This window comes from Pundamilia nyererei, unplaced genomic scaffold (genome assembly GCF_000239375.1).
Source record: "Pundamilia nyererei isolate P.nyererei 1_Seehausen unplaced genomic scaffold, PunNye1.0 scaffold00001, whole genome shotgun sequence".
NCBI lineage: Eukaryota > Metazoa > Chordata > Actinopteri > Cichliformes > Cichlidae > Pundamilia > Pundamilia nyererei.
Genome location: NW_005187402.1, coordinates 11,161,452 through 11,188,177, shown reverse-complemented (window position 1 = coordinate 11,188,177; position 26,726 = coordinate 11,161,452). Strand labels below are relative to the sequence as shown.

General features: G+C 40.8%; 2 protein-coding genes across 4 annotated transcripts in view; both read right to left on the bottom strand.

Annotated features, from left to right (window-relative positions):
* Positions 1 to 246: 246 nt before the first annotated feature.
* Positions 247 to 5,107, bottom strand: LOC102215569 (H-2 class II histocompatibility antigen gamma chain). Its single transcript, XM_005719857.1, has 9 exons — positions 4,901 to 5,107; positions 3,050 to 3,219; positions 2,496 to 2,590; positions 2,302 to 2,358; positions 2,130 to 2,213; positions 1,945 to 2,023; positions 1,397 to 1,597; positions 1,237 to 1,299; positions 247 to 1,122 (listed from the first exon to the last, which is right to left on the bottom strand). The coding sequence occupies exons 1-9, from the start codon at positions 4,987 to 4,989 to the stop codon at positions 1,106 to 1,108; spliced, it is 855 nt and encodes a 284-aa protein (XP_005719914.1). The 5' UTR covers positions 4,990 to 5,107; the 3' UTR covers positions 247 to 1,105.
* Positions 5,108 to 8,393: 3,286 nt separating this feature from the next.
* ndst1b (N-deacetylase/N-sulfotransferase (heparan glucosaminyl) 1b) overlaps positions 8,394 to 26,726 on the bottom strand; it is a 50,953-nt gene continuing 32,620 nt past the window's right edge. For all 3 annotated transcript variants that reach the window (XM_013915999.1, XM_013915982.1, XM_005719858.1), the window contains exons 2-15: positions 22,899 to 23,916; positions 19,923 to 20,405; positions 19,080 to 19,167; positions 18,532 to 18,686; positions 17,532 to 17,717; positions 16,239 to 16,367; positions 14,029 to 14,211; positions 13,487 to 13,583; positions 13,044 to 13,167; positions 12,004 to 12,178; positions 11,714 to 11,884; positions 10,434 to 10,543; positions 9,790 to 9,892; positions 8,394 to 9,703 (exon numbers count right to left, since the gene is read on the bottom strand). In XM_013915999.1, coding sequence (XP_013771453.1) covers positions 9,584 to 9,703; positions 9,790 to 9,892; positions 10,434 to 10,543; positions 11,714 to 11,884; positions 12,004 to 12,178; positions 13,044 to 13,167; positions 13,487 to 13,583; positions 14,029 to 14,211; positions 16,239 to 16,367; positions 17,532 to 17,717; positions 18,532 to 18,686; positions 19,080 to 19,167; positions 19,923 to 20,405; positions 22,899 to 23,444 — 2,670 coding nt within the window. In that variant the 5' untranslated portion in view covers positions 23,445 to 23,916 and the 3' untranslated portion in view covers positions 8,394 to 9,583. The remainder of the gene's footprint in view (positions 9,704 to 9,789; positions 9,893 to 10,433; positions 10,544 to 11,713; positions 11,885 to 12,003; positions 12,179 to 13,043; positions 13,168 to 13,486; positions 13,584 to 14,028; positions 14,212 to 16,238; positions 16,368 to 17,531; positions 17,718 to 18,531; positions 18,687 to 19,079; positions 19,168 to 19,922; positions 20,406 to 22,898; positions 23,917 to 26,726) is intronic.

Genomic DNA, 26,726 nt, shown 5'->3' with positions numbered 1-26,726 from the left:
ACAGAAGCGAGCACCGTGGTTTTCACCTTTGCCTGTTAGATCGTGTTAATTTGGTGACTGATAGTGAGAATGGTGCTTAAAAAAAGATGGGGGCACTCTTTTTTTTTAGAAAATGTGAGAGAACTCAATTTCTAAAAGAACTAAAAGGATGAGTCGGTGCACTCATGCACATTTCAGGTTCTTTAACGGCAAATGTATTGAGTGTCAAAGTGTCTAATTTTTAAAAAATGCCACAAAATCCAGGACTGAGTGAGCAGCGTCACTGCATCTAATCAGGTTAAAGTTTATTCAGACCTTATTTTGATTACAGCTTAAGCAATGATTTCTCTTAACTGTAGATAATGTGAAAGATGTAATGCAAGCGGTGTTAATAGGAAAACTTTATTCATCAACCTTATTAAAACAAACATGTCATAAAAGAGTAACTTTATCATATTCACATCCTGTGAAGGATAGGTTCGCCCATAGTTTATGGTATGTATTTATGGTATGTAGATTTATACTAGCTAGATTTCTAGTTGGAAATGCAAATTATTCATTTATTTATATGTAAAATAGCAACATCTCTTTCCAGGTTGTTCCTAGTTGCTTTGTTTTTTTTTCCCTGACACTACTTTCTAGCAAAATATTAGAACCTATTTAAACTGCCCTCTGTGAGGTTTGGATTATCAGACCAGCACGGGAAGAAATTAGGCTGGTTTACATTAATAAATGCAATTTTTCAATGTTCAGAGCATCACAACCAAGCTTCCATTTTCCTGCATTGAGTTTAAGAGAAGGAGATGCAGTAAACCTACCCTTTAAGCATTCATCAGAACCAAACATATTAAACACTCACATAGTTTAATGTACTTATTGTAGATTATACAAATATACCCCAAAACAAATCTGACGTAAAGGCAATTTTTTTTTTTCAAAATTAAATGCACTAAGGTGTAACAGGCCTCTATTGATCCGATTTCAAGCAGCCACAAAAAAATGGTTAAAATCACGAGATTCCACGCAAAACGAGCTCATCAGGGATAGAAGCGTTAATAATTGAAGTGCGGCATGACGTCTGTCATTTGCAGAGATTGCTGGATGAAATCTTTCTTCAAGATTTGCTTCACTTTTGTTTTTCATCTGGAAAAAGAGATGAAAACAGCAAACAACAAAGTGATCATGATGATGATGCCAGTGAAAAATCTCACAAATGAAAAATCATCAAAAACAAAGAAACGAATCTGAAGCGCTCACCATCCATGTCGTATGTCTTCTGCATCAGCCTGGGTGCAACCATCATGCGACGAGGAAATGCAGCTAAAGTTAACAGGAAAAAAACCCATGTGGTGTCATTCACAACAGCCTCACCAAAACTACACATGGAAGAAAAGATCCTTTAATCCGTGTCCTCTACCTCTCTGGCACTCGGGACGGCCACGCATGGTGGTTCCCTCGATGGGATGGCCCTCGCTATCCACGCACCAGCAGTAGCCGGTGGCGTGCCAGCACTGCATTGGCTTGTAGCGGCCCTGCTCGTCACACTGGGGCTTGTATGAACCAATCTTGCTGGGTCCGGGTGCTGCCTCCACCTGGCATTTGGTCTTGATGGTAGTGGCTGAGCGGAGAATATTCAGACATTCATTTTGGTTTTATTTACCAGTTAAAAATTAAAAAGTCGTTAATAAAGACTGTAAAAAAAAGACATTTTGTTGAGAGTTTAATGGGAATACAGATCTCAGATAGCTTAGCACAGCTCACAAACATGAAACACGCATGAACAATATCCAATATTTTTTCAACATTTTGTATTTTTTTCTTTTTTTTAATATAAATCTCTAAAAAAAATGACTTAAATGCCAAACTAGTGCATACTAGTAAAACAGGAAAATCTGTATTTGCTGTTATAGCAACTATTTGGGTAATAAAACACTTAAAAGTGAAGGAAAGAAAAGTTGAGCTAACCTGACTGAGGTGTGGGGGTTGCAGGCTGCTGCTGGGCCATGTTGAAGATAAGCCAGTAGCGCATCCAGGTCTCAAAGCTCTACAATACAGAAAGTGTCAGATAAGCATGGCTAAAAGGACAGTCGCCATTTTTCATTTCTATTTTAGCTACGTTAGCAATGTGATCACTGTGTGTGACGCTTCACCTTCCACTCGCTATCGTTCATCTGCTGCTTCAGGGTTTGCAGGTTGGCCAGGAAGGTCTCGTTGAACTGAGGCAGCTCGGAGTCCTGTTCAGAGCACGTTCGAGAGCTTACCGTCAGCAACACATCAACACGCAGGTAAGGAGTGTGAGGCTAGACAGTGTTTGCAACCTACCTGCATGAGATCCATCAGCTGTTTCTCCACACTGACAATGGCAGTGTTCTGCAGTTTCTGGAGGAAGGGAGCATTCAAGTTGAAATTAATTATTCAACTTTTAAATCCAAGCATTAGCAATTAATTTGAAGCCTTAAATGAATCCCAGCTGCACGCAAATATGAACTTTTTCCCAGAAGATGGTGTGCGCTTACAGTCAAGGGGGTCTTGGGTGCTGTGGAGTCCTCGGTGAAGTCCATGAGGAGGGGCAGGCTGTTCATGGGCATGGCCATCCTCACTGGAGCCACAGCTGAAAAAAAAAATTAAAAAGAAGAAAAAAAATCAGCGACAACAACAAAAAACTTAAATAAATGCAAGTACAAGAAAAAGTAGCTCTTTTTATGTCTAAATTATTGATGCTCAGCAAAAACAAATTGAAAAGTTGGACTACATAATAAATAGAGAATTAAAAAAGGAATGTGTTTTTGTTTCTTTGTTTAACAGTATCTCTCGAGACGCCTCTGTTTGAAATCTTGTTTTAATGCTATTAACATAAAAATATCACACAGTTAACCTTTTTCTCCCCATGAGTCACCATAAACTTTTCATTTCTCCATCCACCTTCAAACTCAGCTTCTGTAAAGTAAACTCTCACTTCCCTCCTCAGCGTTCCAGCCCGCGTCCGCCTGTCTAATTAAAACTATCACTCAAAATGACACATCCCCTTAGGGCTCTGTGTGGCCATTAAGGTTTTAGCGCTCGACTTTACCGTGAGATGAGCGGGTCAGCTGTTTGTTAATTCTGTCCGAGTTCTTCTGTAGAGTGTGGATCTGCTGCTTTTGGCTAAACACCGTGTAGGCAGTGAAGACCTGGCTGGCCACCAGCAGGCAAGCCAAGGTTGTCAGACCCGCAATTTTCAAGGCACGACTGTTGGAGCCTCTGTGAGAAATAGAAAAGTATGTGTCACTAAAAGGTTGGAGGTAAATCAGGAGGTTTGGGGGAAGAAATGACGGACATAAAAAACGGTAAAACAAAACATGGGATTCCAATAAAAAAATTCTTGGTATGAAAGTGACGTGAGGGGATTTCTATAAGTGTGTGACATTTTTAAGGCCTGGGTGAGTCATTTGGATTTTGGACAGTCCACACACAAAAATACAATAACAAAAAAAAGGAAAGCCACAGTTTCCTTTAGTCAAACCTGTAGATGATGAAAAATGATCATGATTAGTGTGTAAAATGTTAATTTACCGCACATTACGGGATGTAAAGGAAGGGACAAATCTGTGAAGAAAACAAGGAGGGGGAGGGGGGGGATTGGCCTTTGTCTCTCCTTTGTTTGCCTTTGAATTTCCTTTAAGATTTATTTTCTTTTGTTCCTTTTTTAAATTTGAATATCTAAAGATATTTGTTTGGTTTTTCAGTGTGGGGGGCAGGAGTTGAAAATGTGTAGGATATGTTGGGGAGGAGAGATATAACACACAGCTGTGATCCAGCTGTCTGGGAATCAAATCAGTAAACCATAAAAAAAAAACCAATTATTTTCCAGCATGTAAAGAGCAGCAAATCTGGAAAATATATAATTTTTTTAAAAAAAGTTAGATTAGATAAAAAAAGAGTGATCTCAGATCTAATTACTGCTCCTTCTTTTATTTCAGCCAATAGAATGTGAGTATCACTAGTTACTAGGCAGATACATTCTTCTGGCTTCAGCAGGAAGTCATATTCAACTATGATTCAAGTTAAACTTGCAAATTAAACAAAGGTAGATAGGTGTAAAATGATTTTTCTCAAATACAAACGTATAAGGACAATGTTACTTTTTCATTATTGCTGGAAAACATTAAAAGTGAAAGTCAGAAAGTCATATGTTTACATATCCGCTTTTTAAATTGCGACATTAGTCTGTTCGATGCAATTTATTTATTTATTTATTTTATCATAAATTCATGTATACCGCCAATATAATCTGTGTCGTAAAGGAAAATATAAAGTTTGTTTATCTATTATTTCCAATCAACAGTCCACACAAAACGTTTATTCATAAATCAGATTCTAATCGATTATTAAGTTGTAATTCTTGTAGACTGTATTTATTTCTAACTTGAATTGTTCCAAAAAAAAAGGCATTTTCTTTTCTCTATTAGCCAATAACAACTGCTGCGTCACCAGTTACTAGGCAGACGCCTTGTCCTGGCTGAAAGGGGAAGTGCGGTTCAGTGAAATTAAGAAGTAAAACGAAATGTTTTAAAAGCATTTTTGTTGTAAACATGAATACATACATAAATAATATTATAATATATAATTATAAAAGATAAAAACGAAATAATTTTACTGCTCTTTTAACTAAAAAGGAATAAGTGCAAATCTGAAACAGATGGGCCTACCTTCAAAGTTAAATGTCATAAAATGTATCTTTGCTATTGCTAAATGAAATTAAAGGAAATGTGATACTGCTGCATGTAAGCAACTAACCTTTGGTGAAAAACTTCAGTTTTTTTTAATTTATTCTGCTCTATCTGTGTGAGCCAATTTAAAAAGGTGCACTTTATTGAAAATAATAATAATTTTTAAAGATACAGCAAAAACAGCTGCTATGGATAAAGTACACTCTTCTCACCCTCTTGGTGCTGCAAGGGGAAGAAGCGTCTCCTCACTGCCTGCCAGGTTTCCCCTGGCCAGGGGTGCATCGTCTGGAGAGTGGGCCATCTGTGTTAGGAGTTCTTTCCGTTCCTTCAAGCAACAAACTGAACAATGAACAACACGTCTAGAGCATATATTGCCTACAAAATGAGGAAAAGAAAACCAGACGGGTTCCACAGAAAGCCTCTCTATTTAAAAAAAAAAAAAGAACAAGAAGTTGTGGGACGGATCACTAGCGCCACTCTGATTGGCTGATTTAATAGCATCATCTGTTGACAGAGGCAGACAGCAGCGACATAAGCGACGGTTTAAGATCTAGAATTTACCATTATTGTTTGATATTATAGTATTTTTAGTTGCCTCTGCTAATTCTAGCAAGTAAACATTAATTATTTGTAAATATAGATAATGCTGCTAGTAATACTACTACAGTAGTTTATTAGATGACTGAATTACTACATCAGTGAAAATACATACTTTAGGTTTCATTACTAAATACTGCACATTATGACATTTAGGTAGTTGCATTAGTAGATAAAGTACATGTTATATAATTGAAAATAATATAATAATATTCCCATAATTACAAATAAAGGCTAATATTACTATTCTAGCTTAAAGAATAAAGAAACAGTGAATCAAATCATAGTAATATGCAGTGTTCTTTTAAAACAAAGTTTTAGACATTACAATTACAACAATGTTAAGGGAAATGTGGTGAGTACATTTGTCCACTTTTTATGTTGGCCTCTTTTAGGAATAAGATGAGACTTCTTTGTACACTTTAAGGTGTTTTCCCCAATGAGGAAACAAAAAGAAGAAATATGAATTACTTGTAAATCTGGTGGACTTTAGAGTAAAAGACTTATGTAAGTAAGTAAAAGTTTTTACTTAATAAAAGTTAGTGCTGAATGTGCTATCAAGGGATTTGGTTTGTCTGCTTCACGTCTCCATAAAGTGAAACAAAAAGAAAAACAGTTTGTTTTTCAATCCAAACCAGGAGACTGGGAAGCTTCTAGAAATCTCTGCATAATGGTCATCATCACGTTGAATGCTTTTAATTTACAGCTACCCCTAAAATAATAGTTCATACAAACTCCCACCTGTGGACTGTAATATATTTAAGGACTTATTTAGGACTGCAAAATTTACTACCACACGTTAACATTTTTACAGTCACATGACCTTGGTGCTTATAAGGCTGGGTCAAAATTAGGAGGTCTTTAAGCCAACTAATTATAACCAAAATATTTTTAGGCTTCTTATACCCATAATGATATTTTCAGGGCTGAAAAACATATTTACGCTCTGTTAAAAACTGCATGCACTTCATGTCACAATTTAACACTCAAGTCTTTATAATTCACTGGAAAAAAAAACTTTCAAATGTACATTTTGGTTAAGAAAGAGTTAGTGGAGTGGAAGTAGAGTGGAAGTGAGTGGCTAGTTAAAACAAGCCAGCATCAGAAAGATGTCCTTTTATAGTAATGCAAAAAAGAAAGTACAGAGTACAGGCCACCTTTGGTAGCACTAACCGTCCGTTGATGTTTGCAGGTGTTAGTTTATGCACAGCTCTCTTGAGGTCCCACCCCAGCAATTCAATCAGATTGAGATCTGAACTTTGATTAGGACATTTCTTTTTTGCCATTCTGTTGTAGATTTGCTGCTGTGCTTGGGATCACTGCGATGTTGCATGACCTAGTTTTGTCCGAGCTTTAGCTGCCAGACAGATGGCCTCTCATTTGACTGGAATACTTCAGTATACAGAGGAGTTTATGGTTGACTCAGTAACTGTAGGTGACCAGGTATTGTGGCTCCAAACCAAGCCCAAATCCTCTTGCCAACTATGCTTGACAGCTGCTATGAGGTGTTTGTGCTAATATGCTACGTTTGCTTTTCACCAAATGTGACTCTGGTGAAACATTTCTACTTTGTCCTTTAGACAGACAAGACCGTTCAAAACAATCTTGTGGTTTGTTCAACTTTCCAAACTTAAGCTGTGGTGACATGTTCATTTTAGAGAGAAGAGGCTTTTGGCTGGCAAAACCTTGAACAAGCCATACTTGTTCAGTCTTTTTCCAATTATACCGTCATGAACATTTAACATGCTAACAGAGGCCTGAAGAGTCTGACATGTAGCTGTTGGCCTTTTGTTGTGTGCAGTTTCTGCATTGTACTGACTGACCTTTAGGGTGTCTTTGACGGGACTTTCACACCTGGGAAATTTGTAGTATTGTGTTACAAGACACAAATGAATGCTATAAAACCATCAAACCACCAGAACTGCTGTTCTAGAGGTGATCAGACTGTTTTCAAGCAATTAGCTTTTAGCTAGCAGCAACACAAAGCTGCTTACACTCCTTAATTCCTATGGGTGGACTTCACAGGACTGCATCCAACCCTGGAAGAAACTTCCCTTTTCACAAGACTCTGTGAGCATTTTGACACTAGGCTCATCTTCTAATCTCAGGGGTGGATCTACAGGGAGGCAAAGGGGGGCAACTGACCCACTGCTGTAGATCAGTGCTCCCCCCACCCCAATTTTCTGTCCCCAACTAATTTTCTCAACCTAATTGTCTGTTTTCTTAGAAGAGATCATGCAATTAATAATTTAAAGTGTTTTGTGGATATTTTGTTGACATATTCATATAAGGGATTTTCACAACCTTCACTGAAGAGGTATGTGCCACCCTGCCCTCTTGCCCCCACCCAAATGTAGTTTTCTAGATCCGCCACTGTCTAATCTTGTTTCCATATTCTTATATAATCATAGCATGAGGTAGGCTTTTGCATGACTTTATTAAATGAAAGAGCTGTTTATGTAAAACAAACAAACAAAAACAGCTGGAAGCCAAACAGCAGAGAAAGGAGAGGAAAAAAGATCCAACTACTGAAAAATACAGTGGTGTTTTATTTGCAAATTAAAAAGCACCGACAATATTAGTTACACTGTAAAAATTATTGACAACAATTACAAATCTTTATCATACAGTCCAGGAGATTAGTACCATCGTTGCTGTTATGTGTTATCATTTAATACTTTATATGGAGAGACTCAGTACCTTTGTACAACAGTTGGCAGTGAGAGGACATGAGAGGAAAGAATCTCAGCGACACACCTCTGCACAGTGAGGAGAAAAATAAAATAAAATAAAAATTTCCACACTCCCCCTCAGTAGAGCACTGACATTTCACACAATGGGCTGATGGAGAGTGTAAACCCAAACACATTCAATAATTTAGGTCTACAGAGGGTTTTCGCATTATTTACATTATAAAGTCACCGTCATGTGCATTGTTATAACATCAGAACATCGTACAAAACTATTGCAAGAAGAGCAGCTTTTTGTTACCTACGTTTGACATCTAGTTGCAGTGGTAACACCTTGACCGACAACCAAAATGTCTGATCGGTCTCTCTGGGCGAACTGTTGGTTTGCCGGGTGACTTTAAGTGTTTGTTCTGTTTTTAAATAAGCAGAGTCAGCTTTTAATCTCCCAAACGAAACCTCTTCTATTGAGTGACATGAAACAGAACATAAGAAAACATAAACAGCTGTGATTAAAAAAACAAAACAAAACAAACAAACAAAAAACAACAACAATGCTGACACCAGATTTTGAGATGCACAATCTTCTGAATCTTGTGGGACCAGAGTGTGGCGTTAACATACAGTAGCTAGCTTATGATCTTCTTCTTCACAGATTGTAGTAGGAACAATTTCGTGAGTGTGCTTTCCAGTAACCTTTTATCTTCAAACAATGTGCTTTCATCACCCGTCCTATGTTCCTGCTGTAGCCAATCAAATGGTTGTAAAACTGGCTACAGAGCATGCTAAGCTGAAAACAGTGTACGCAACTGTACTGTACATCTGGCCTATATGAAACCAATGGCGCCAAAGTGTTTAATTTTGGTACATTCTACAGCAATGCATTGCCATCCGCATTACAGAGACGTTAAAATCAAAGTAAAGAAAAAAAAAAAACACTTTAAAAAAAAGAGCCATGAAAAGTCCATGTGGTAATAGTTTAAGGAAGATTCTTGTCCTGGCACTTGTAACGTGATAACTAGATTCTACCAAGGCCTATCAAATAAGGCTACAACATGCAGCCTAAGTCAAGACTTCAGACGTCCCATTCTCCCTTCATACAAACACGTGCATCAAAGGCATTTGGAACCAATGTCTCTCAGGCGATCGGGATATCATCCATTAAGCCTGCTTTAATGTGCTCCTTACGTGAAAATTCATTGGCGGGGACACAGGTGATGCTCTCCATCACCTGTGTCCCACAACTGAAATTTCAGACTTTATTCCCTTCCTCTGATTTCCAGGAAGAAGTTCATGTGATGATAAGTTTGATTGAGGAGAACGGCCATGTGATTATCAAACACCGACAATTCCTCGTGTGCGTACTCTTGAGTCTTCCCCGGTCTCTTCTTCAGTGCACACCGTTAAGGCTTCCATGTTCCTGGTTTGCCCACTGTTGCCCTATTTGGGAAGATCACAGTTGAGTCTTGAGTTGTATGCGGATGTCTCATCCTCAAATCTCAGTCAAAACAAATTGGGATCTTCAACATTTCAGGCCATGAGGCCAGTGAGCCCCAGCAGGGAATATTAGTGGTTCAGTAAGAGGAGATGTGGTTTTCCCCTGTGGTGCTGCTACCTGGTGTGGACCAGCTCTTCTCGGAGCCAGCTTGGTAGAGGCTGTCCCATCCTGTAGAGCAGCTTAGACAGCTCAATGTTATGATCCCTATAGTACTCCCTGAGGAACGCCTGGGACTGGAGAACGCAAAAATAGAGCAAATATTAAACTAAAATATAGCAATTAAAAAAAGATCATACTATAATGTGATAATTCTTCCTACCTCAGGGTCCATATCAGGGTACCTGCGTCCTTTACTCTTTCCTAAACACTTTGTCTTCCCCCCCTCCAGCAGCTGACACCAAAAACCTTTTTTAGGGTCGAACCTGGACGTAAAAAACACAAGAATACACTGAGAAATAAGAAACGACTATTTAGAATTTCAATTCTAATATTGAAAATCTAAAATCTCCCCCCAGTTACTGTGTTTCCGTCATATTTTCTTTGCTCATATGTCCACGTGCTGTTTTCTAGCGCGTGGACATATGAGCATGTTTGACGGCTCCACAAATAATCCCATTCCAATAAGCAACTTAAAGAAGTGTGATGTTCACACTTAGAACTTTCAGCATGTATTTTAGGAGGGTGGGAGAAACCTTTTTTTGAGCTGACAAACCTTCAAATTAACCATGAGACAAACACATTTTTAAAAGCCAAGTGATTTAGATTTTTTTTAATGTAATAATTTTTTAAATGTCTTAATTCTTTACTAGCGGGAGCTGTTGATAGCTAAGGTTTTTTAATAAGCTAATGACTCAAATCCCATCTTTGTATTTACATTTGAAGGCAGGAAAGCTATTAATGCAGCTGCAAGTTCATTTGTAAACTTGGCAGCTGAAAGCAACATGCTGGGATGAAGATACTTACGCTAAGATCTTGTGGTAGTTGATAATGTTAGTGAGGCCAAGAAACTTCTGGATTTTGTCCATGACTGAAGCAGGCTCGGTTTTCAGCATCTGTCCATCCAAAACTAACACCTGGGAAACAGTATGTGAACAGGAAGAGGATAGTTGGGTATGCAGAAAGCTATAAGACACTCTCAAATTAATAATGAGCAGAGCTGATAAAGGAGTTTTTAAGACTGATACCAGTTTATTTGCTCATTTAAGAATCAGGTTTATCGTCCGATATTTCCTTTCATATGACGCATAAACAGATTTCCATAAAGTTTGATATGCGTAGTTAATTATGAGTCTTTACTAGGATAATATGGCAATGAAATAAAAAACATATCTTATTTAAACTTCACATGAAATTGTGCTTTACGATCTGCCCAACTCTGCTTGGACCAGCTGGTTGTTTGGCGTGTGGAAACGTGTCACGGACAGGAAAGTTGTGTAGTTCCCTCTAGTGAGCAAACTATGAACACGAACACTATAAACATGGTTGAAGAGAGATCCTCCAGCCACTTCTTTATTTTTTAAATTCTAATTTCTCAATAGGACTAACATATTGGCCAATATATTAGTCAAGCTTTAGAAGTATTATTTATTATAAATGATCGTATTTTAGACCTGCAAGTCTGAATATAATGATCTGTTAGCCAGAATCCACCAGAGCTGACTCTTATGGACGTTCTTGTTCAGTAATGACGCTCACAGTTAATCCCGACTCATTGTGCAGCTTAGAGATTTTGAGCAACAAGTGTTCACTTTGCTGTTGAGTGTCCCCAAAGAGCAGCTCTCTTTCTTCAAGGTCACCCGCATTTGAAACACTGACTATGAGGAATACCAAAGAGAGAACAAGCCACCTTTACCACAAGTGATTTACCATACCTACATTTATACAACCTGAGTGTTAAATTCATTTAAATTCAACTATTAAATTAGTTGTATACTTTGTAATTAGTTTAGCATTTTTATTCTTTGATTTTATTTCAGTTTAGTTTAAGTGTGTTTGCTTGTTTTAGTTTAAAGTTTTGCCAAATTAATAAATAATAGAAGGACAGAAATATTCAATTCTTCTGTATTCTTATTTTATTTTTGTTAGTGTTCAAAGTCCACAAAACCTTTTCAGGTAGTTTTCTTTATTTTTTCATAGTAGTGATAAAGTTTTTTCACATCTAGCATTGTTTTAGTTTGTTATAATGACTTTGGGTGCATCTGCACATTTCCCCCCCACTAAACAAAGCATCCTCCCCTCGGTACCTGGCTGGAGTGGTAGAAATTAAGCCAGCGCTCCAGATGGATGGCATACCAGCCTGGCACCAGACAGCGATTCTGGAGGACCCGTAGTTTGATAGGAGCATCACGCCCTGCAGTGATGACGTCGTGGAAAGAATATTTCAATGCCACTGGGTCATCGTGGGCTCTTTGGTGCTGCATACAGACACAAAAGGTGAAGAGAGTATTTTAATTGGGATGAAATAATTCTCTAACTATAATACAACAGCGTTTATTCAAAAGTTTGGAGATTAGTGGAGTAGCAGGTCACCAACCTGGTACCACGAGTAAGCTCTGTCTGCTGGGCTGATGAGGATGGTGATGATCTTGGCTTTGGGTAGGAGAGCTGCAGCCCTCTGAGCTGCCACCTCAGAGTCAAAGTAGTTAGCACTCTTCTCAAAGTAGTAGTCTGAGCTAGTATTGGAAGGCAGAGGGAAGTATTCCATATACCTAATGCATTAAAAAAAAAACACAGCAAAAAAAATTACAAGCAGCCAGAGTTGATCTGGTCCAATTTGCAACCTGCAGATAAGGATTATTTCTCTGTTCACTGTGTGGGTGATTGACCATGCACAACAGCTTGGCACCCCGAGTACAAAAAAACCATCTAACACTCTATAGTGTTATACAATGTTAATATTTGGGCAGCCCACTCATAGAAATTTCCAGCCTGCCAAGTAAATTTTGTGTTGGATTGTTTTCAGATTGTCTGCAGTGGTGCGTGAAGCTTCACTTTAATGCTGCTCGAAGTCAATTAAACCTGCAGGAAACTCAAAACAGTGACTTTTTTTTTTTTTAGATGAATGGGTGTTAATTGCGTTGCTGGTCTTGCTCTCGGCAATGTCACAAATGAGTGGATTTGTTGTTGTGAGGTGGCGTCGTTTGCTTTTTTTTTTTTTTGCTTTTTACTAACAAAGTGAAAATAAATTGTTCACTGCCGTTGCCACTTTGTGTTTTTTTTTCTTTTGATTTAACTGCAAATGATCTAACCTGTGCTCCTACCTACACATATGGGAGAACGTAACTCCAGATGCAGGTGCAGCAAAGTTGTGAAGCAACTGTGACTATAATTACAAGTGAAAACTGCCTTTTTCCACTCACAGTCCGGCGTATATGCCAACACGCCGAAGAGGGATGTTAAATTAAGAGCACTGTGAACAGTTGCTGTCAGTTGCTTCGATGCTGCAGCATCACACCAGACAAGGGGGGGTGGGGTGAAAAAAATGTGAACATTAATTATATTATGGGGATATTTCTGACTCGTGAAGTGTTACTTCCCACTGCACAAAAAAGAGGCGCGTGTAAAAATACATACCAGTCAATGCCTCTGTGGTAGTTATGCCCATTGAAGAACTGGATCTCCTCAAAAGTCTCCTTGCTGGGGTAGTTACTGGTCAGATCAGGGTGCATGCCAAGAAACAGGTAGAGTGCTGTTGTCCCTGAGTGAAGAACAGCACAGCAAGCGTCACTGACATGATGAAGATGGTGAGAGGAAGAAAGAGGAAGTCTCTAACAATATAATTAGAAAGCAGATTTAAGTGTAATGTAAAAGACATCTACAGTCAACCACGGTGACAACCTCTCATAAGATAACTTCTGCTTTTGAACTGAATGGCTGAATGTACTGAGTAAAGTTAAACATGTATATATTGTTTTTTCTTTATATGTCTGAAATAAAGATACAATAACAATGGCAATCGTCACATTTAATCACTTCTAGCTATGTCCTGTAGAGGGTGTTGAAGTACTGCTTCTCACCTGTCTTCTGAGGACCAATGACGAGCAGTTTGGGGAAGCGGTCACATGTTTTCTCTTTGGACCAGATGTCCTTGTGCCTTTTGTCCTCGCAAGGATCCTGTAGCCAACAGAAAACACATTGAAAAAACATCCAGTGTTACAAATTTTTAACAGATATGAGAGCAACCAAATGGTGAAGTGGCCATCATTAAGGTATTATGCACAGGCTTTGCTTGATTTATGACACGGCCTAACTTGGGAAAATCTAACTACACGTTGCAGTGTTGCAAATCTCAACAACTGCGATAGGCCTGTGCGGTGGTGATATATGGTGTATACTGATTACAGCAAGGATGATACCCCCGTAATGGGCTGTAATTGTATCTAGCCTGCTCATTAAGCTATGCAATAGCTGCCACTGTGAACATATGCTGTTTTTCTCATTTTCATAGCTCTAAGAATACGTGCGCAGACTTGGAGCAGGTTCTGGAATCATCCCTCCTTTGTGAGTTTCAGTAAAATATAAAAAATAAGGAATATTACACTCAGTATGTTCTTTTCACCTGCCAGAGGGGATCTCTCTCAGATGGGAACAGGCTGAAGTACTTCTGAGCCAGCTGGACAGGCGGCAGGGTCTGCATTTTCAGGTTGGTCCATGTTTTGACAAACATGACCAGGCTTTTGAAGGTGTATAGGCCGAGGCGGTCGTTCCCATAGTTGGACAAATGGGTCATGAAGATGCTGATCTGCGAACGGAGAGGGAAACGTGGAGAGAGAGTTATAAAAGGGGAAGAAGACAAACAAAATATGGTCTGAACTGGAAACGTGGTAAACTGTGTACATTATGTAACTTTCTGTGATTATGTGAATTTGACAGGAAATAAAACAATTAGTTGATTAATTGATTAGTTCATGAACAGAAAATGACAAACATTTAGTGAGTCCAGCTTTTCAAGTGAGAAATGTCTGCCTATGTCAAACAAAAGCAAATCCTAACTCTGGTACATTATTATGAGCACACTTTGCCAACAGTACTACAGTACTGTGAAAAAGTCTTGAGCCACCTGTCTTTTAGAAAAATATTTTGCTTCCAAGTAGCCAGATTTCATTGCAAGGTTTTATGAAGGTCTTTCACTTTTTCTTACCATTATCAGAGGAATGTTCTCAGAGGAATGACACTAAACACTGACCTATGAATCATTCAAGCACAAAAAGGCCCCGAACTCAAGTGATGAACCAGTCGAGCCTACACATAACATAAGGCAACTTAGCAGTTTTGAAGTGCATCTTCAGGCACTTTGTTACTTTGTGCAAAAATGTGCAAGATAAAAGAGTTTTACAGATGTAAAATAGTATTCTTGCAACACAAATGTGATTTCCAAAGAGCTATCGGCATACCTCACCACAGTGTACAGTGTGTTCTTTGAAAAACCCAAACTAAAACATAACAAAACAGTTTAAGGAAACTAGATAACTGAAAGACAAAAGAAGAAGTGGTAAGCAAAAATGGTAAGCAAAATTACCCAAGAACTGAACTGAAAAAAGGTGACAAAAGGTCTTACAGGGTGATGAACTGAAACATTATTTTTTTAAATTTCAAATCACTCTTGAGATGTACGGAGGGGGTCAGGAGCCCAACACAATGGAGACTCTGTCATGGTTCGAGGGGCTGGGCTCTTGTCAAAAGTGAACTATGAACACAGAAATGTATCGACAGAATTGGATCCACCATGTGATAGCATCCAGAAAGCATCTGATTGGCAACAGCTTCCCTTTTCAGCATGACAAGAAACGCAAACGAATGGACCAATGCAGTAAACGGTCAGAAAAACCAAAACAAAAAATGCAGCACTATCAGTCATGGATTGGTCCAGACCTCAATATTATTGAAACAGTGTGGGGACATCTTAACAAAGGACATAGCAAAACACAGCCAACACCCCAAAATGAGCTTTGAATGTCTTTCGAGAAGCCTGGAGAGCTTTTCCTGAAAACTACATAAAAAAAAAAAGATGACAACAGAGCTTGCTTAACAATGTTTTGCCTGATGTGGTCAGTCTAAAATTTGACCTCCGCATGTTTTCAAATTGTACAAACTGTGGTTTTGCCCCGGATACTATTTTCCATTTATGCTTTACTGCATTTTCCTAGCAAAATATAAAGAAATGAGGGGTGGCTCGAGACTTTTGCACTACATTATTAAAAAAATAAAAATAAACATATTAATCACAGATGAATGACTCTGACATTCATTACTATCACTATACAGTATAATAGACTTTAAATATTAGAGCATGCTACCCCAGTTCTCAACAAGCCACTAAAACCTTCAGATGAACTTTTCCTGGATCACAGTTAATTATACGCAGTATGAGGGAAAAGGTTTCAAGCAAAAGAGGAAGTGGCAGTTTAAAAAAAGAAAAAAAAAACTGTTGAAACAACACTTTATAATTATGTGACACAAACAAGTCTCACTTAAAAAGTAAAGCCTTGCAAAAATTATCTTCAGACCAGACTAACCCATTTATATCATCTCAAACAAAACATGCTGACAAACACAACGAATTCTCAACACTGTTTTTGCTCCAGCGACAGAAGCTTTCGCAGCAGAGTAAAAAAAAAAAGAGTGCGCTTGATGCAGACATCCCTGTGTGACTCACCGACTAGTCATTGTCCCGTCCCTCGTTTAAATTTCAATTTACACCATCAGTAAAACGGTTTTTCCAAGCTCGCAAGACTATCGAGGTGCTGTGCGGATGTGTAATTGACTCACGGGGTTCAGAAGAACAGTGAGGAAGAGCTCTCCACCATTGATGAGCTTGTCCAGCTCATTCGGACTGCCCGGGTAGTCTTTGTAGAAGATAGTGTGCGTGAAAAGACCACAGGTCTGTCTGGGCAGCACCTGCGACACGAACAAAAACACAAAGTCACCAAACCAAGAGCGAGGAAACAAAAAGGGAATGAAGTTACATACTCACGTTAAAAAAAAAAAAAGGATCATGAGAAGTGCATTGTCACAAATAAATACACACCATCAGCCCTCCGCTGAGAGCAGAGCGAAGCTGTCAGTACTCCAAGCAGTTACCCCACACATTGTTTGCTTCCAATAACATTCATATTATGCAGCTCATCTAGCCAAAGCAAACCTCTTATTCACTCCGAGTCTATATGGAAATTCATGGAAATGCGTTTATAGTTTGGAGTGTCAGGGGAACTGAATATCAATCATCAGTAAGCAGTGGAGACTGTCCATTCAGACTGCTCTATCTCAAGGACAGGAACAGAACTGTGGGACCACACAGGCTGACTGAATGCCAGCACTACAAAGCAACTGGACTGAGGCTGCACTGCCTCTTATCAGCAGTGAAGGTCAACCTGGGAAAGAAATGGATAAGATCCCCCCTTCACCCACCCACCTTTTAAAACCTCCTGAATGTATTCTATTCATCTTTAATTTTGCTCTCTTCAGCACCAACTCGGATCCGAAGCTGAATAAAGTCAAGTGTATTTTTCTTTCTGGTTTTTTTTTTTGAGGAGGGAGTGCTGACATTTCAATGATTGCTGTATGCAGACACTCGCTATGCTGTTGCCAAGGATGTCAGTCTCCATTATGCTGCTGAGGCCTCCTAGGCAGCGCAACCTAGACAGGTGTCTCATGCAAGACTGGTTCACTTGACTACATTATCATTTGGCACTCGATAGGAAATACAACCAAGCAGGACTGGCCTTTTGCAGGACTCCTGATTCCAAAGATGGAAAATAATAACACTGTCATCACAATTATCATCTAGGAAAAGCGGGCACGCTGAGAGCAGTAGATGAGGGGCAAAAGAACAGGTTGAAAAGAGAGTTGGTCATAAGAGAGGAATAAATATAAAAGAACTGAAGGAGGAGGGGGGAGTGATAAAATATGTAAATAGTAGAAGATAAATAGTAGAAGAGCCCCCTGAAAGGGATTATTGGCTCAGAAGGTAATGGATGTTGAGAAGCCAAGTGGAGAGAAAGCTAACAAGCCAGAGGTAAGAAGATAACGAGGCTTTTTCGGATGTATGAAAAGTTGCCTTACACTGATGCCGCTATGGATGAAACCTCGCCGGAAGCGAGCAGGCTTTAGATGCGGGTACTCTTCTGTGCTGGTCACCTTGATGCCCCACACCTTCTTCCAGGCGTCGTACAGCTGTATGTGCACAGGGTAAACGCCCGAGTGGTGAGGAGCCACCGCGTAGCCCATGTTAGTGGGGATCCCCTGCTCCTGGGGATGAAAAAGAAAACGAGGCGAGGTTTAACGACACCCGTCAAGCTCTGGGGATATTGAGAATTGTCTGAATTTGAAAAGGGTGTCTGCGTTTTCTTTGCTGTATTCACACTGACTGTATAAGCAGAAGGAATTCACAGGAAAACAATGCAGCGTGTGCAAATTTATGCAACTAATAACGGGCTCGCTGTTCTGTTGCTCATATTACACCATTTAAGAGCTCTACCAAACCTATAATTTCCCGTTGCTGCTGTGCAGTTAAATCTTAGACTTGTTTTTTAACTGTTAAAGGGGTCATAGAAGATGCGTCGCACGTGCTAACATTGTTAGTGGAGATGGAAATCATTCTTTTTGAACAAGTTCATTTTTATGCGTCTCTGTTTGAGGAGTGAGTGAGCGAGCAGTGAGGAAGGAAAGAGCAGCCACAGCGAGATATTAGATAAGAGCCGAACGACGCCTCAGCAAGCCTACTTCCACAGCGTCTTCTTGCACAGAAGACATGCAGGTCCGAATCTTCACATCTGATTAAAATTGCACTAGTTTTGCATTCTTAATCAATACAACGCAAGACTTTTTTTTGGCACCAGATGCCCTTTTGTATTACAGACAAAACAGCTGCTCGAGGCACGTGTGCCGCTAACTGAAGTGAGCTTCAATCTTTATTGTTTTTGGGTTTTTTTACTTGCAAAAACGTCACCAGCTCGTCCGAGACTGCCTATTTAAATCAAAACAGCAGGATATGCAAAAGATAAGGCCGATCACTGTGTTTACTCAAAACAGCGATGTGACCTTTACCCCCAAGCTGACTCACCATGGCAAATTTCTTGTTGAGCAACATCTGCTCGGCCAGCACGGACTGGTTATGAAATAGATGGGGCTGCATGTGGCTCCACATGTGAGGAAACCACCAGAAATCCTTCACATAGGAAAGCAGCAGGTCATCTCCCAGGTCCTCCTCATCAGATCCTGGACGTAAGAGAGAATAGCATGGGAAAGGAAGAGGGGGAGATGGAGGGAGATGAACGGGGTTAGCGCAAAAATGAGGGGCGGTGGGTTATGAGGAAATTGAAGATATAAAAATGGGAGATGACAAAGAAGAGGCAAAGGTAAAATGGAGCCAGTGATGACAGGGAGAGGAAATGAAAGTCAGCAAGGCAAAGGGAGAGACAGAGTTCAAATATTAGAAGGAAGCATTTGAGAAATGAGAAGCAGGAAATGGACAAAGTCAGGGCATGACAGAGAGGACGGAGAGGAGAAGCAAAATTAAAGAATATGAATCACGACTTCACCAGCTTGAAGTTTTATTTATTTTAGTTTATCTCAGCAACTGGCAACAGTTCTCGTCGGGTTGCATCTCACCAGCGTGAAAGAATTTCCCTGAGAAGCCCAGATTGAAGGTGAAGTTGGGCACATGGGTGCGCAGCTCCCTCTGTGTCTCCAGCAGGGCCTGAAACAGTAGGAGGAGAGGAGGGTGAGTCAATACACGATGCGCTGAAACCGTTGCACGAGCGCATTAATGAGAAAGCGCGAACACCCGTTCGGTCTTGTGCCCACATGCATATTTTATTCTGAAAGTTTCTTTCGGTAAACATCCAGCATCCACTCCCAGTTGCCTCACTCCTCTCCTCCATTCTGTTTGATATTTTGCTCTCCTCTGATTCGGGTGTTTGTTTCATTTGATCTCCGTGCTGGATGAGGCTCCCAGTGCACACCCCCTCTCTCTCGCTCAGATTTCTCCATCATGTCAGGGTGTGATGCGTCTCTAAAAGCTAGCTGCTGCGCTGCCAGTGAGGGGGGCCTTGATGCCTCTTCCATAACTTTTTCTCATACCCTCTGCCTCCACATGTGAGGCGAGCCTGTTCTGCTCTGAGGGGACGCAAGCAAGGAGCTTTTCAACATTCTTTGTGTGTCTCTGGGCCCCTGAAATATTCATTGCTGTGGAGCTTCTGTGACAGTGTGAGCAGTGGGGCCTGTCAGCTTTGAGCAGCCTACTGGGACGAATGCATTCAAAAGGAGTAGAGGAGTGAGAAGAAGGGGTTTCTGTATGACTGGCAGAGGGTAGAACATGCTATGTGTGAGGCAATTTTTTATTTTCCAGCAAAGGGCTGTTGAAAAACATCGGCTGATGAATAGATAAGTGGGTTCAGTTACTATTCTGAGAAGATGTTTTTCTTTTTTTAGCACTTTGAAACACAAACTCACCTTTACGTCAGGCACCTTCATGCGGGTACCCTCTCTGCCCACAAAGATGTCATCTATATCCACAAGGATGTAGCGCTCCAGAGAAAGCGAGAGCCGCTTCCCTGTCAAAAAGGCCACAGCGTCCACAAACACCAGCTTGTGCAGCCAGAAAGCCAGATTGTTGCCGAACAAGACCCTCTGGATGCCGTCGTGAAGCCCCAGGTCCTGCACCACTGACGGCAACAGAGCAGCATTCTGCCCCATCGACGCGACGCTCTCAGCTGATTGGGTCTTGGCCAGTAACACGGGTTCGTATGTCGAGTGGTTGGACTGAAAGACGGTCCAGTCATCTCCGGGGAGAGGACCTGGCAGCGGCTGCCCAGATCGAGTGATAAAGAGAAGCGGGGACTTGGGGTTGACCGTGCAGTCCTTCAGACCCAGGTTAGAGTGAAGAAAGAGGGGGAAGCCTTTCAGCTGTGCACTGAGCAGGCTGTTTTCATTGGCCTGATCAACACAGAGAGACAGAGACGAGAGAGAAATCACACAGATTCATCATACACTGGAGTGATGAAGACAGAAATGCATTGGAAATAATTCCCCAATTTCTCCAGTCATGTGTGAAATAAGGAATGTCAGGCCTGCTCAAACGTGAAGGCATGAGGCAGCTTCTACCTGCTATGCTCAATCTGCTATGCCCTGAGATTGCAGTCAAAATGAATAACCTCCTGCTGTGTTCTCAAAGACTCTGAGACTGAGACTTCAGCAAAGGCTTAATGAAATTTCCCCGCCAAAACTTGCCATTCCCTGATTCTCTCTTACTTCATCTTGCACTTCAACTTAACTCTTCCTTAGAATTTCAACACAGTGTTTGGGTGTTAGTTAGAAACATTAACACTAATATACACTGTGCAGTGTCCACATGATGGTGATTATATCTAAAGAAACGTTCATTTGTTACACTCACTTACCTCGAGGCTGCGGATGTAAATAAAGTGATTACCCATGTCATCTAATTGATTTTTCTTTTCATCACATCTTATCAGAAACTAATATGAAGAAAGTGATACAAATACTAATTACAAATTAGGCCTGCTCTGTGAGGTAGACTGCATTTAGAGCCTGTCTGACATTAGATTTTTGAGATTGACAAAATTACAAATATTTGGTGATTTAAAAGTCTGATTTTTTTTTCTTTTAGATGCACAAAATATAAACGCCTTTCCCTAACGTTTGGTATGTGCAGTCATTTATGAGTCCCTATTAACAAACCATAAGGAAACCATTTAAATATAATCTTGTTTATGTCGTGGATTACTCGTTTACGCTCCGCCCGACTCTGCTCCACTCAGCCGTTTGCCGTTGTGTTCGTGGCCGATGCCGACAGGGCAGAAACTTGGCCAACATTTCAGTCAAGCTCGAATTTCATTGAAAAGGAGCATTTTATTCTCCGCAGACTACACGTGACAAAAAGTGTATTCGCTTGATTTGCTGTATGATTACTTACAGTCACTTCATGTTGCACAACTTAAGTCTTCCTTTAGAAATACAAAACAGCGCGTGGGTGTTAGCGAGAAAAGTTGACACTAACACAAACTGCGTGGTGTCACGTCACCGTTTTTCCCCATTCATATGTGCAAACTATACGTTACATCTCTGATCATATTTAGTAGTTTTAAAAATCTAATAAAAAACAAATCAGCTGATTTTCTTTAACCATTCATTCATTCTGGCTTCTTTTGCCCCGCATCATTTAGAGTTAAATTACCCCGAGGCTGTAGTGTAGATACCAACTATTGCAATGCTTAACTATCTAATTGTATTTATTTTTCTTTGTATTTTATCTTATCAGCACCAAATATGTAGAAAAATAAACAAGCACACATGCAACATCAATTGCCTTTTCCATATATCAGGCGTGCTTTACGAAGGAGATGAAGCCTCACTAATACACAGGATTTTTATGATTTCCCTAACAGTTGTTAGATGTAGTTATTTATGAGTCTTTATTAATATGAGAAAACTATATTGATATATTGGGAAAATATCAGCCACTATATCAGTCGAAATATTTTATTTCATTTAAAAAAACAACTATTTTATTCTGCACAGACTACACATGACCAAAAACATACCATATCATGTTTGCTATACGGGAAATTCTACAGTGTGCAAAACTCTGGAGACATGCTACTCGTGTTCACGGTCATGTGAACCCTGTAGAGTTTTAACTGTAAACAACACAGAGTTGTAAATCACAAATAATCCAAATAAACTTTGTAGGGCTACATGAAAAAAGTAGCCAAAGCTAATTACAGATGCAGAGCAGATGCAAGTCCACTGTTGTACAGCTGGAGTCTAATTAGAAGCAATGCATCTGCGTCTGTAGTGGACTTCATGTGTATGTAACAAACTCGCTGATATCCATCAAGGAAAGGCCAAAACGGGACAACGACATCAATCATGCAGATGTGTAAGTGTACTGGTTGCTTTCTCTTTCTCCTTGTGGTAAATTCTGCCAGGAAACCATGACCTGCCTAAAATTTCTTCCACATCTCTAGATATTCTGTACACGGCTCAGAAATGGTGATTAAAACCATAACACCTTAGAAGAAAAAAAAAAAAGCTGGCCTTGGGCAAACATAAGCATCTACGGATTTACTGATCTAGAGGAAAAAGGAGAGAGCATGAGAGAAACACAGAGGGAGAAGGAGGCTGGGGAATGCATGTGTAGATTAAAACAAAGCAGAGAAATAAGACACTGAGGAAGAAAAGAGAAGAAGGCCAGATTGCAGAATAAAGAAAAACATTGATACAGAGAACATAAGAGAGACAGAAGACACTGCCGTGGGACAGAGTGATATTGAACCAGGCAGGTCTTTCCAACTCTGTGAATCTCATCTCCTTAGAGACGGTGGAGCCAGATGGACAGGGCAGAAGGTGTGAGTGAGAGAGGGGAGAGAAAGGGGGGAGGCAGAAGGAGTGTGGTGTTGTCCTAACCTTGAAGAAGCCAATGATGCCTACTCCATATTCCACACAGTATTTGTCCAGCAGCTCTCGGTTCCAGGCGTCCAAGTTGACATACTTGAGAATGTTCTCATAAATAACAAGTGTAAAACGCCCCTTTTCTTTGTCCGTCAATGTGGGCATGTCCCCTTTGCCAGGAGAGATTTCAGTCCGGTACCTGAATCGGCCAGACTCCAAAATGGCCACAATCTCCTGCCCCAGTTGAGAATATTGGCTTTCCACAAACACCAGGACAACAGGTTCTGTCCTTGTCCCTCCGGGATCTGCCCCAGGGCCCCCTGAGACAGGCCGCAAAGGCAGCAGTCGGGATGGAGTGACCCTTGGGTCATCGGTGTCGGCGGATGCTCCCTCGGCTCCGGACACACCCCCTCCTGATGGCTCCAGCTCCCGCTTGACGCCATATAGGAAGTAGGCTGAGATGAAGACGCTGACGGTGCAGAAGAGGAAGAGAAGTATCAGCGAGGTCTGCAGGGGGAGGAGACGGACTTGCCGACGGAGGCGGGTCACACATCCCAGCATCGTCTCACGCCACACCGCTCTGCCGCGCCGGCTCAGCAGCACACCTTGGGGGACAGTCTCTCTCTCGGTGTGGATAGAGGACAGCGAGCAGGGGATTCTCAGAGCAAGGTCAGCCTTGTTATGGAGCTAAATATAAGAAGCATTAAGATAGCAGCTGCAGGAGCTACTGGAGAAAGAAATGAGGCGGTTTTGGTTCTCCCTCATATTGCAGCACTGCTTATGTCACCATGGCAAACAAATAAGGGGCCTTGGACTGCTGGTACACACTTATGCCTCGCGGGGAGAGCTGGCAGGCCGAGTCACTGGTGGAGAAAGATGATGGAAGACTCCATCACCTGTCCATCATGTAAACCTGTCAAGCATGTCCTGGCTCGATTTTGCTCCACTCTTTTGATTGGAGAATAATCTCTTGAGGAAACAAAGGCCACGCAGGTCATCTCAACAGCATTCCCCCAGGATTAAATCTCCTGACCTAGAAAAACGGCAAGACAGAAGGAAATAGCGTTAAAATCTAACAGCACAAGCATCAGCTCCTATAGAACAAACAGCATATCACGTTCTTTTGTTGAGTGGGATTAGCCGTGTGTGGGAGATGTTGCATACTGGCAGTGCCAGCACTCCAAAAGTTCGCTCCAAAGTAGTCCTTGCATTCACCTACACAAAGTAAGAGCTGCCAGTTTTCCCCTACACACACACACACGCCTAACCCCTGTGTGTGCAAACATAACACACACACACACACACAAATCACCCGCTCACGCAGCCTCCACACAATCAATAGGCAAAATTTGAGTGACAAAGCTTCAGGGTGAGCCAATTCCCAGTTCAGCTCAGAATTGTGTGACTGCGTGCAAGTGAAGCCATCACCCATGGGGACATTCGCCTTCTATTTCTCTCAAATCCGCACAGTATCGGAACCAAAACGGAGAGAAGAAAGGAAAAACAAGCCGATGGAAGGGAAGCGATCCAAGAGCAGAGGAGTGGATGGGAGTGACAGACAGACCTGGCAACAAAAGGATCCTTTACTCTTGGAAAAAATCCCTTATCACACTCTATATACATTTCCATACCCTCAGCAGACCTAACATAATATACCAGCCCTTTAGGCAACCTCCATCAAGCCAAGTGTGAAAAGTAAAGCATCCAGCATGAGAATGGTATGAGCGAGTCACTTACAAAAACATCATTTCTCCATTAAGTCTCCTGGTGGAGAAATGAGATGGAGCATCATTACCTTTGCATGGAAAATGGTCTGACCATTAAGCGGGAAGAGCTATTGCAGCGTGCACACATCCCTGTGTAAAAACCATAGATGCTGCATTAGAGACACATACCCCTCAACCCGAAGACATTAAACAGTGACCACGAAACCCAGCAAGACACAAAGGGGACATAAAGTAGATGTAATAATGCCATTAAAGGGTTTATTGGTAACCCGATAAACCTAGGTTTAATTAAAAGTAAGCAGTAACGTCAAAAATACACAAGTGGCCGCGCTGAGCTCGGCTCAAACGGAATTCCAAAGTGGAGAAAATCAAGTGCATCCGGTGTCCTTTTAATGAGAATCAAGGTCTGGCAAGTGTCTCTGCCCCGGCTATCCTTCCAGCTAAGCTTAACAGGATGCCTTAAATCTGCCTCCTGCAAGATCTGTGGAAGAAATTGCACGTCTTTTTTCTCTGAGTCGTGTCCAACTTCTCCCTTCATGGGGATGCGGAGACTAATGTAAAGAGAGGCCGTGAAAAAAAACAGTGGGTGTTCAGAGAATATATCACAGCGGTGCAGACAAAAACCAACAGAGCTGGTTGCTTGAAGATCCCCGGGTACCTTGTTTGTTCCTTTCTTATGGAGCCAGGGTTCGTGCCACAGCATATCAAAGTATGATTAGCCACAGGAAGTGACTCCTGATGGAAACAGTGAAGCAGAGGACATGACCAGGGTGACAACTATTACCACTGTAAAGAAGCACAGTTTTCTTTTTAGGTTTCTCAGCGTCAAGCTGCTTCAGAAATCTACATGGCTCCAATAATGAGGACCAGAATATTAATCAACAAAACTTATTCACTTGATCTTAAAATTGTATCACGATGATGTGTTATGGTTTTATGGTCATGTCATGGGTTTGTTTTCCCAGCATTTGAGTTTTTGGACTTTCTAGTTTTGTTTATTTACTTGATATATATTGAGATCTCAGGGTTGTGTGAGGTTTAGATTATGTCTTGTATTCCTTCTCCTAGCGAATTTAGTCTAGTTCTCTTTTCCTCCCTCCCGTGTCAAGCCTCTTGCATTTAGTTTGTTCATGTCTCGTGTATGATGTTTTCCTCATTAAGTCATCAGTTCCTGTTTTACTTTGAGAGTTTGTAGTCCTGGTGCTTTGTTTTTACTTTTGCTTCCTTTGTCTTGTTCACTGTGATTTGGTTTAACGGTGTCTCATTCTCCGCAGCTGTTTCCACTCCCCCCATCACCCTCCTGTGTAGATATACTTGCTGTCCCCCCTTGTCCTCTGTTGTAGTATCTTTTCACCTCACCACAGTGAGTTCCTAGTTTTAGATTACAGTAAGTTTATAGTTTTCTTCCTTTTAAATGCTGTATTTCGCCTTTTGGCATATGCTCACCTTATTTAGTTTAATGTACTATTGGACATTAAACTAAATAAGCAGCTAGCTCTAAGTTGTTTGGTTCAATCAGCATAGAGGCATGATTGCGAATACCGGCTGAAGTTCAAACTTACTATTGAAATAGAGAAGAAAGGTGATTTAAGTTACTTTAAATGTGGTGTGGTTGTTGGTGCCAGATGGGCTGGTCTGAGTATTTCAGAAACTGCTGATCTACTGGAAATTTCCCGCACAACCATCGCTAGAGTTTACAGAGAATATATCCAGTGAGTGGCAGCTCTCTGGGAGAAAAATGCCATGATGCCAGAGGTCAGAGGAGAATGGCCAGGCTGCTGTGAGCTGATAAGATGGGAACAGCAACTTAAATAACTGCTTGTTACAACAAAGGTATGCAGAGGAAGATCGATGAATACACAACACATCCAACCTGGAAGCAGATGGGCGACAGCAGCAGAAGACCACAACGGGTATCAATCATATCAGACAAGAACAGAAAAAAACGAGTCTTGATTTCTGCAGCAGCATTCAGATTGTGGGGTCAGAATTTGGCATAAACAACATAAAAGCACGGATATATGCCTTGTATTGGTTCAGGCTGCTGATTGCAGTAAAAGTGTGGGATTATTTTCTTGGCAGTATTGTTGCCAACCATGTCCATCCCTTTATGCAT